General features: G+C 37.5%; 1 protein-coding gene across 1 annotated transcript; it reads right to left on the reverse strand.

The window, feature by feature from the left end:
- Window positions 1-1020: 1020 nt before the first annotated feature.
- LOC141607372 (uncharacterized) lies at window positions 1021-3909 on the reverse strand. Its single transcript, XM_074426723.1, has 5 exons — window positions 3575-3909; window positions 2979-3206; window positions 2576-2783; window positions 1693-2156; window positions 1021-1441 (listed from the first exon to the last, which is right to left on the reverse strand). The coding sequence occupies exons 1-5, from the start codon at window positions 3907-3909 to the stop codon at window positions 1021-1023; spliced, it is 1656 nt and encodes a 551-aa protein (XP_074282824.1).
- Between the last annotated feature and the right edge of the window lie 7080 nt (window positions 3910-10989).

Here is a 10989-nt window from a genome sequence, read left to right on the forward strand (position 1 = left end):
ACATTTTTGTTCTTCCCTTTTACTTTTCATCTTCTCTTTTTATTCGCATTTTGAGGCGTGCGTTCACCCATGGACGGTTCGAAAGGATGATTCATGTCAGCCGACCCCAAATCATTTTGGGATTAAGGCTCTGATGTTGTTGTTGTTGTTGTTGTTGTTGTTGTTGTTGTTGTTGTTGTTGTTGTTGTTGTTGTTGTTGTTGTTGTTGTTGTTGTTGTTGTTGTTGTTGTTGTTGTTGTTGTTGTTGTTGTTGTTGTTGTTGTTGTTGGTCTTTGGTCCATCCAGGGGGGATGTTCCCTGGAAATACTTTGCTTTTGCTTTTCTCTTGTTAAGAATGCAATTTGAAGTAGTTTTTTTTTTTTATTTTCTCTGTGTGCCCTTCCGGTAAAAATTTTTGTATCTCTTAAGATAATGCCTGTCAGGAGGCTTATGGCCCTCAGTCGTTTAGGGACTTGTGGCCCTCAGTCTGTCTGAAGGGCTTTTTTGAGTAGAAAGGATAGTTGTCTGTCAGGAGGGCTTATAACCCTCAACCTGTCAGGAGGACTTAAGATAAGTCGTCCGGATTTATTTCACCATCATACCTGTTTTTCATACTGAGCTCAGTTTTTATGTATTTTTGGATGTGACAAAATGTTTGAGGTTTGCCATTGTTTGTGAGGCATTTCTGGAATGCTGTTCAGGTTGGGTGGAGTGACTCTCAATCCCGAATATCTGTTTAAGCATGCAAATATAATATTCTATATAGTTTCAGGAAAAGCGTAAAACAAGTTTTCAGGATTCAGCATAGTAGTTTTAGACATATAGTAAAAGTTTTAACTTGTTAGGCAATTACAGATAACAGGAAATCACATAGAAAGAACATGGATCATTTATTCAGAATAGTTACACATAGAAGCATCCCAGGTAAGAGATAAGATTGATAATCTTACCTGGTTCAGGCAAAAAATAATTGGGTTATACATGAAAGAGTTTTAAGTGAGAGATATTCCAGGATCTAGGGATCATTTCTTCATCTAGGGTCTAAAGTCTGTAAGTTCCCTGTCTTACTACTGAATCAGTCAGGTAAGGGCCTTCCCATGCAGGGGCAAGTCTGCCAGCATTCTTATCTTTGGTATTTGGGAAGACTTTTCGTAGGACTAGGTTCCCTTTCCTGAATACTCCGATGTTTACATTTTTGTTGTACCTTCTGGCTACCGTTTGTTGGTAGGAAGCTATCCTGATTATGGCTGCGTCTCTCAGCTCTTCAGCCAGGGTCAGGTTGTCTTGTATCAACGGCTGTTTTTCTTCAACAGTATTCAGGCTGCACCTGGTAGTTGGTACATGGATTTCTGCCGGGATTACCGCCTCACAGCCATATACCAAGGAGTAAGGTGTCTTCCCTGTTGATGTTTTAGGTGTAGTTTCGTCAGCCCAGAGGATTAGTGGGAGTTCTCCAGCCCATCTGCCTTTTTTTGCTTTAGCTTCTTTTTCAGACAGTTAATTACCACTTTGTTGCTGGATTCAGTCTGGCCGTTGGCTTTTGGATAGCCTGGTGTTGAGGTCACCAGATTAATATTTCATAGTGCATAAAAGGCTATAGTTATTTTTCCCACAAATTGTGTGCCATTGTCACAAACTATTTCTGAGGGGATGCCATATCGGCATATGATATTCCTCTTGATGAATGATATGACATCCTTTTCTTTAATTTACCTGTATGAGTCAGCCTCTATCCATTTTGAAAAGTAATCGATCATGGCTAGCATGTAGGCTTTTTGCCCAGGGGCTTGAGGTAACTTGCCTACAATGTCCATTCCCCACTTCATGAATGGCCAGGGGGCTGAAATGGAATATAGTAGCTCAAATGGTTGATGAATGAATGGGGAGTGAAGTTGACATGCTTCACACTTCGAGCTATAAGCTAGGCAGTCAGCCCTTAAGGTTGGCCAGAAGTAGCCTGTCCTTAGAACTTTGCTCGCCAGGCTTCTGCCTCCTTTGTGGTTTCCACAGTATCTGTCGTGTATGTCCTCAATAACTTGTTTGGCCTCGTGCGGTTCCAGGCATCGCAGGTAGGGTCCAGCCTGAGACTTTTTTAACAATGTGTTATTAATAATGGTGTAGGTGGAGGCTTTGATTCTAAGGGCCCTTGCTTCATGCCTGTCTTGGGGTAAAATCCCCTGCAAGAACCAATCATAGTATGGTTTGGTTCAGGAATTTGTGTCCTCAATGATGGGACAAGTTTGGTTAGGCCTTTTAACGGCCGATTCAAGCAGGTGAACAATGGGTATCTTATTAAATACAACAGGGCTGAAATTCGATCCCAGGCTGGCTAGGGCATCAGACTCGGTGTTTAAGTCTCTTGGTATCTGATCAATGTCAAATGAACTAAACTTTTTGCAAAGGTTTTTGACATATTCTAGATATAGAATCATTTTTGAATCCTTTGCAGCATAGGTTCTTTTGACTTGATTTGAAATTAAAAGTGAGTCAGTTTTTACCTTGATATTTGCACACCAAGATCTATACATACCTTGAGTCCAGCTATCAAGGCTTCATATTCAGCTTCATTGTTTGTTGCATTAATTTCACTACTAACAGCCTGAGCTATTATATCTCCTTGTGGTGGTTTTAGTACTAATCCTAGGCTAGTTCCTCTCATATTAGTTTCTCCATCTACGTGCAGGGTCCAGTCCTGGCCTGATTTTTGGGTGTCTAGTTGATTGACCTCTTTTATGAGATCTGGTTCTAGGTTAGGACTGAAATTAGCCACAAAGTCTGCTAAAGCCTGAGATTTTATTGCTGTTCTAGGTTCAAAAGTGACATCATAAGTACTAAGTTGTACTGACCACTTTGTCATTCTGCTTGAAAGTTTAGGTTTTCCGAGGACAGATTTGATAGGTAGAATAGTTCGGACTATTATTAGGTGACTCTCAAAGTAGGGTCCGAGTTTTGTGCAGGATACAATTAATGTAAGTACATATTTTTCAAGTAATCCATACCTTGTTTCCGCATTCAGGAGGCTTTTACTTATATAATAGATGGGATGTTGGTGGTCTTCAATCTCCTTGACCAGAACTCCACTTACTACTGTCTCAGTAACTGACAGGTAGACTATCAGGGGCTCTCCTTTGTTAAGTTTGACCATTTTTGGTGGAGTGGCTAGGTAAGTTTTTGGTTCCTGGAAGGTTGTTTCATGTTCAGGCATCCATTGGAATGACTTGTTCTTCCTGAGGAGGTTATAGAATGACCTGCATCTTTCAGATGACCTGGATATGAATCTGTTCAGGGTTGCAACTCTTTCTGTCAATCGCTGGATATTTTTGACTGACTTAAGAGATTATAACTCCAGGATGGCTTTTATTTGTTCTGGGCTGGCCTCAATTCCTCTCTTTATCCCCATATATCCTAGAAATTTCCCTGATGATACTCCGAAGTGGCATTTGGAGGGGTTGAGTTTCATATTGAATTCTTCCAGGATTGTGAAGCCTACTTCCAGGTCCTTCACATGATCTCCAGCCTTTTTTTATTTGACCACCATGTCGTCTATGTAGACTTCCATTATGTCGCCAATATGGTCTTTGAACATCATATTAACCAGGCGTTGGTAGGTTGCCCTGCAATCTTCAGGCCAAAAGGCATTGCTGTGTAGTAATATATGCCTCTTTCCGTGATGAATACAATGTTTTCTTGATCAGCTGGATGCATTTTGATTTGGTTGAATTCACTTGAGGCATCCATGAATGTTAGTGGCTCATGTCCACCTGTAGCATCCACCATTGCATCAATGTGAGGGAGTGGGAATGAATCTTTTAGGCAGGCTTTGTTGAGATCTGTGTAGTCTACACAGACTCTCCATTTGCCATTCCTCTCTTGTACTACGACTACATTAGCGAGCCATTCAAGATACATTACTTCCCAGATCATTCCCATGTCTAGGGGTTTGTCCACCTCTTCAATAATGGTTGTATTGCGTTCAGGGGCAAAGTTCCTCGTTTTTTGATGTACAGGTTTGTGAGTTTGTGGGTAATTACATTAGCATCTATACCAGTCATATCAAAATGTGACTAGGCAAAACACGTAGACTTATTTTTGAGAAATTTTCCCAGTTCTGGTCTGACGTTATCAGGAACGTCAGATCCTACTAGTACATACATATCAGGGTACTTAGGGTCTAGTATTACTTGATCTGTTTCCATTTGAATCTGTGCCACATAATTTCTCCTGACGGGGTACTATAATGGCTAGGCGAGTGACTTACCTGCTTTGGAAGGTTTTAACGATTCAGTGTAACATTCTTAGGCAAATTTCTGTTTAACTTTGATGGTTGCTATTCCCCATTCTATTGGTATTTTAACACACTGGTGGTAGGTTGAAGGAATGACTCTAACATTATGGATCCAAGGCTTGCCTAAGATTGCATTGTAGGATGAAAGGCAGTTTAGGACTCCAAATCTTTCATATGATGATACACCTTCAACGTAGGTTAGCAAGTAGATTTCCCCTAGAGTGTTCTTGGTATCACCACTGAATCCTACCAAGACATTTGACTTATTTATGATCTGGTCCTCATCGATCTTCATGGCTTCCAGGACATCAAGCATGATTAGATTGACTGAACTGCCACCATCTACTAGGATCCTGAGGACACGACCAGTGCCAATTTGCATAGTAGTAACCAAGCCATCATGATGGATGTCTGAGATTCCCTGCATATCAGTATCATCAAAAGTAATCTGAGGTAAATTTCTAGGTTTAAAAGGATATTTCATTTTGGGTTCCCTGGCTATTTTCTTTGCAGTTGAGCTGGTCAGGCCACAAATCTCAGAGCCTCCATTGATGAATTTGACTTCATATATTGGTGGTGCTGGAGGCAGATCACGTTGTGGCCTTTTCTGATCCTTCCTTGGTCCGTTGTCATCCCTATTCTTTGACGGCATTATATCCTTCAGGTACCTTTTTTTAGGAATTTAGCCACTTGTCTCCTCTGTGGTGTGTCCTATGTCCATGTGAAACTCACACCATCTTGTTGTGTCTTTCTTGGAATTGGGATTATCCGTCTTTTTGGGCCACTTGAGAATGTATCCCATGTTGTCAAGCCTTTTGATGAGTCCTGCAATATCAACGGAGAAGCTATATTCCTGAATAGGTGGATAAGTATAAGAGTTACCTCATTGCTCATGAGCATAGTTGACTTCTTATCTGCCAGGTCTGATATAGAGAGATGGCCTGGAGCTGCTTCCCCTATGGTTAGAGCTTTTTCCGCTAGATCTTTCGTATCCTGAAACACTATTTATAGTTTATGCTTTGAAGCTTTTATCTTGTTCTAGCCAGATGTAGCCAAGTGGTAGCTCTTGCCTGAATGCTTTCACAGCTGTTCTAACATCACATCCGGGGATTGAAACTTTATCTTTATTGAATCTGGTCAGGAATGCTCTGATTGTTTCGTCAGGTTTTTGCTTGATTCCATACAGGTCGCTAGATCTCTTCTCGAGCTCCCTGTTGTTGGCAAACTGATGGCTGAATGAGTTTATCAGGTCTGCGAAGCACTTGATGCTTCCATTTGGCGGTTTATATACCATTGAAGGGCAGGCCCGGTCAGGGTTGTTCCAAAGCCTTTGCACATACGCACTTGTCGTAGCTCACTGGGTATAGAGGCTGCCAACATTCTTTGTTTGTAGTAGGCTACATGGTTTTGAGGATCTGCGGTTCCATCATCGGTCCTCATTGATGGTACCACAAACTTTTTATGTAGATCAATCTTGGCTATCTCATCCACGAAGGGAGAGTCAGCATAGCTTTCAGGGTTGGCTTCCTTGATGCTTGTGGATATTCCAGGGATCTTCTCGAATTTCTCATGGAGTTTCTGGATCTCCTAGACCATTGCCATCATTATGGCTACATTGGTTTGATCTCGGGTAGTTTCTTCATTTGGGGTTTCTTTTGAGTCTGAATCAAGATCTCCTGCTTTGATTTTTGATGGAGTTGGAGTACCAAGTTGGAGAAATCAATATTCTTGATGATTGAAGAAAATGGTGTTCTAGGCCGGATCTTCAATTTTGAGCCTGAGGCTTTATCCTCCAGCTTTTGCTTCAGGTTGGATTCTGATTTTTTCAGTTTCTAGATTTCGGCTTTAACCTGAACCATTTTTTGCTTCAACTGTTCCATTTCTAGTAGTTGTTGCTTGGCAGCAGCCAGTTGCTGTTCTACACTGTCTCCAGTCATTTTTAAAAGGGTGTTTGTTTTGTTTGAGATTGGGTTTTGATTATTTTCGAGCTAGATGCCCCACGGTGGGCGTCAATTGTTTTAGCAAGATTTTACACGGAAGTAATGTCTTTCCAAGGGATTATTTTGTAGGGTGATCTAACTCAATAAACAATGCCTGACTAGTATGATAAAATAAGTAAAGAATAAACAATAAAATGAAATGCAGAGATTTGTACGTGGAAAACCCTGGGAATAAGGGAAAAAACCACGGGAACCAAGCCAGGAGGGACTTTTACTATAATTTTCTTTATCCTGACAGGGAATTAGTGTGTCAGGCTACTAATAAGTAAGAATGCAAGTAGGTTTGACTAGAATGTATACAACAAAATAAGAGTAAGTGAGTGAATAATCGATTGCCCTTTGTCTTCCTTTCCTTTGATATTTATAGTAGCTCCTTTGGTCTTCAACAGCTCTTCCAACGTTCATATGAACGTTCCTAGATAATAGGCCTTGTGCCCTATTTACCCGTAAGTGGGTATTTGACTTCACAACTGCCCGTCCTTATATTTGGCTTGGTTGACCGCTTCTTAATTGTTGTAGGTTTGTTGAATAGGTCTCCCGCGAAAGCAAGAACTAATTTATTGCATTCTGATCGTTGCCTGACGCATTCAAGTGATATCCAATATATAGCTTATATGTAATCCTTCAAGTCTAGCCCGATAGGATGGCCTGACCTGCCTTTTCCTCCTGGCTAGCGCCTGTCTAAGTGATATATGTTTTGTGCTGGGTTGCCCCTGTCCAAACTGTTAGAGCTTGTGTCCTCCACAAATTAGTGTGATAACATTTATAAATCTCTTATAGGTTCACAAGGGTATACTTCGTATTTTATCAGTTGATTAACGATTACCTAATAACGTTGGCTTGCTAGAAAGTTTGACGTTATTATCATACAGATGACGGTGATCAACTGGTCCGTAAAAGTCACACCTAAAGGATGTGTTTGAGAGATGTGGTTATGGAAATGTAATCACATTGATGCCTTATATGACTAAACAGTTAGTTAATTTGAAGATGAGACGATTATTTAATGCCGATTAAATAATATTAGCTGAGACGAATTAACTGTCAATTCGTAAATTGAATATAATATGTTATATTTAATTAATGTATATAATGTTAGCTTGGACGAATTAATATGTTAATTCGTAACTAAATGTAATAGGTTATATTTAATCAGCAAATTATAAATATGCGATATTTATAGTTAAAGTATATATTATACGATATTGTCATTATAAATTATTATTGACCCGTATTAATAAATCAACTGCAAGCTGTTGTGTGTAGACTTGTTAATACGAAATAATATAAATGACAATTTATAAATAATACACTAATTGTATACATTTTATAAACTACCAAAATAAGAAGATTTAATCTCATTATTTTTGGTAGGTGGATAAACCGAAAATAAGAAGATAATTCTTCTTATATTTCGTTTGGGTTGGCCGAAATTAATGAGAAGAAAAATCTCCCCTTGACTTCTCTTATTTTTCGGTTATAATAAGAGAGTAGGAGATTCATTTCTTAACCTAATTCTAACCTAGCACACTCTCATCAAAAATACACACAAAACCCTAAAAATTAATCAGTTAATTGGGGATCGATTCTAGCAAAGAACAAAAGGCATATCTCATATCATCTTGGGTGCAACTGATAGGAGAATATCATTGCGATATTGTTCATAGGCCATATTAGCTAGGACCGAAGGTTATTTCTTAAGTCTCTACTTGTAATACTCCGTATTTTATTTTACTATTTAAGTCGGGTAATTGTTTAGACGATAATTACGTTAAGTTATTTTACTTGACTCGCGTTGTATCGTAAGATCGAGTTTTTTCGTAAGTTAATTGAGACGGGTTTACATGGAATTCGAGATGTGAGCTAACCCATTTACCCTCGACCCATTGGAGTTTACCCAATAACATGTTTAACCCAACACCCAACATCATGTTTTAACCTAATTCTTAACCTAATTTTTACCCTAACACTACACAACCCTCATCTCACCCGCCTCCCTCTTTTCGACGCACACCAACACACACACACACACGATCCTTGCATTTGATTGAAGATTGCTCATCGATTCCAACCTAATTCGATTCCCTGTTTGTAAGTCGATTTCATTCCATTGTTTATACTGTTTTAAAGTCGTCTTTTTCGAAAAGTTTGAAAAGAGAGTCCTGTTTATTTGATGTCTAGTTTATGCATATAAAATCTCATAGTCAAATTCTTTGTGGTTTGTCCTAGGTGATTTATTTATGAACATGTCGCTGAAAAGTCCGCGAATCTGATTTGGTTGTGGAAAATGATTTGAAACCTTAATTTTTATGTCGATTCAGTTATGAGGTTTCTTCATACATAATCTTTGTATAGTCTAGATGATAATAGGATTTGGAATTTCTTAAAAATAATGTTTTAAACTCGTTTTATGAATCAATACTTTTTATGCGACGGTTTCTGTCAGTTTTTGTAAATCAGTCTGGAAACCCTTTATAAGTATGGAATTTGGGAAAAACACGTTAGATATAATTTGTAGCTAAGACTCATGGGGTTCCAATTCAATTGGCCTTGTATCAATTTGATTTTTATGGAATTAGTTATGTATTTTATTCCGAGTCTGTCATGTGCTGGAAAATCAGGAAAAATCGTGTTTGTTCTTTAAGTTGATATTCCTATTAAGTTATGATGAGTCTAGGTTATGTGCATGATTATTTGATTGAGTAGGTGGTAATTATATATAATTATGTTATGTAGGTGATGGATATGTGAAGGTTCATAATTGATTGCTTGTGTGAGCTTGGATTGCGAAAAGGTAGGGAAATACACTTGACTTATCAGCGTTGTTGTTAAGTTGTGTTGACTTGTTGTGTTTCATATGACCAAACCGTGAACGTTGACTTGTTTCGTGGTTGTTGATTTATGTTATGATTTATATACTTTGGAATGTGGTTGACTGATCGATCGTGTTGAGTATGTTATCACAACATTTTTGGTAGTCGGCATGATTTCATTCATTGATATACATATTGTGTTGCATTGATTATTGTTGCGCATTCATATGCATTGGAGATGGAGGATGTTGTGGTGATGTGGTGTAGTGATGATGATGTTGTGATAAGGCCCAGGCGGGTTCTCAGGACTTGCCCTGGTGTCCTCAACAAGGAAATGGCGGATCGGCTACGGTCGATATATATAGTCTACCGGGATCGGTATGGTGGGCGTTCGGGTTATGAGATATGAGTTGAGATGGAGGTGGAGGTGACGGAGGAGCATGCATATCATATTTTGTTGTTTCATTGTATTCCCTACTCAACCTCGTGGTTGACCCTGTGTATTCGTGAACACCTGTGACGATCCAAATATTGGGGAGCAGACTTGACAGGTTTATGAGATAGGATGGGAGCTTGATGGGCGTGAGACACTGGATCAGAAGACTTAGTAGCTAGATCATCATTTAGAAGACTTTCACTTTTATTTATGTTAGTTCTTGTAATTTGATGTAAATGAGGTTTTGTAAAAAGTTAAGTTAAAGAAATTATGTAATTTGCCTTGGAGTTTAATTTGTTATTCACTACCTCGGGAAACCGAGATGGTAACAGTCCGGTTTATTAGGAATGTCTTGCTAGAGGCTCCTTTATAAATCGGGGTGTTACACTACTATTTTGTTCATGTAATTTACTTTATGACTCGTATTCATCATAATAAATTCGATATAATCCTTAATTATAAGGGAAGTATACCGATATTTCCTACAAGTGGTATCAGAGACAAGGCCACGATTTTATTTTGATGATTTTCATAAATTGAATTTAAGCAAAATTTGAAAAGAATTTCAAAAAAGAAAAAAAAGGGTTCGGCCGAAATTTTTTTTTTTTGTCGAGAGAAATTTTTTTTGTTTTTGCCGAATTGTTTTTCTGATTTTCATGTTTGTACGTATTTCCATTTTGATTCATTCATTTTGTTGTTTTAATAAGTTAAAATGATTACATGATGAATTTGTAGATGTTTGATTTAATGAGAATTAAATTAAAATGTAAATGGAGATTGTTTCATGATGATAAATTGTTTTTGCTACATAGTTTTTGGCAAACATATTAATCTAACATTCAAATCAATTGTGATGATCGATTAATCATGATTTAGATGTTCTTTTTAATAATTTAAATTGAATCATAAAGTTTGAATATATTATTAGATTAAAAAGATGTTTTTTTGCCAATCTTGTTTTAATAGCAACTATAAACAATTTCTTCATCTAAATTTTTTTTAGGGCATTTTGCCGCAAGAAAAAAATAGGAGGACTGTTTTTTTTTTAGGGTTTTCCGAGCCAAAAGAAAAAAAAAATTCTGTTTTATTTTTTCGTTTTGCTGAATTGCCGAAATATAATTTTTTCTGTTTTTTTGTTGTTTTGGCTAAAACCGTGAGCAAAAGAAAAAAAAAAGAAATCTGTTTTTATTTGGCTAAAACCGTGAGCAAATAAAAAAAAAAGGCTGTTTTTTTGCAAAATGCCGAGACCAAAATAATTTTTTTTTTTGTTAGTTTTTGGCCAATATTGATTATACATTAAATTTATAATGTATGATTAATTGTTGTGAAGAAGTTCACAATTTTAAGATACCTAATTATTTTAAAGAAGTTTAAAATAATGTTGGATAAAATTCATATTACAAGTTTAATGTGAATTAAGATTGAAATTAATGTGAGTAATTGAGGAATTATTACTTAATTTGATCATTTAAATAG

The sequence above is a fragment of the Silene latifolia genome, chromosome 10 (assembly GCF_048544455.1).
Source record: "Silene latifolia isolate original U9 population chromosome 10, ASM4854445v1, whole genome shotgun sequence".
Taxonomy (NCBI): Eukaryota; Viridiplantae; Streptophyta; class Magnoliopsida; order Caryophyllales; family Caryophyllaceae; genus Silene; species Silene latifolia.

Coding starts and splice junctions, on each gene's coding strand:
- LOC141607372 (XM_074426723.1), bottom strand. CDS start 3,909: ATGGGAATGATCTGGGAAGTAATGTATCTTGAATGGCTCGCTAATGTA. Junction 2,784..2,978: donor CTCCTGAATGCGGAAACAAG/GTATGGATTACT, acceptor TTTTGAACCTAG/AACAGCAATAAAATCTCAGG. Junction 2,157..2,575: donor GAGATATAATAGCTCAGGCT/GTTAGTAGTGAA, acceptor TGGTTCTTGCAG/GGGATTTTACCCCAAGACAG.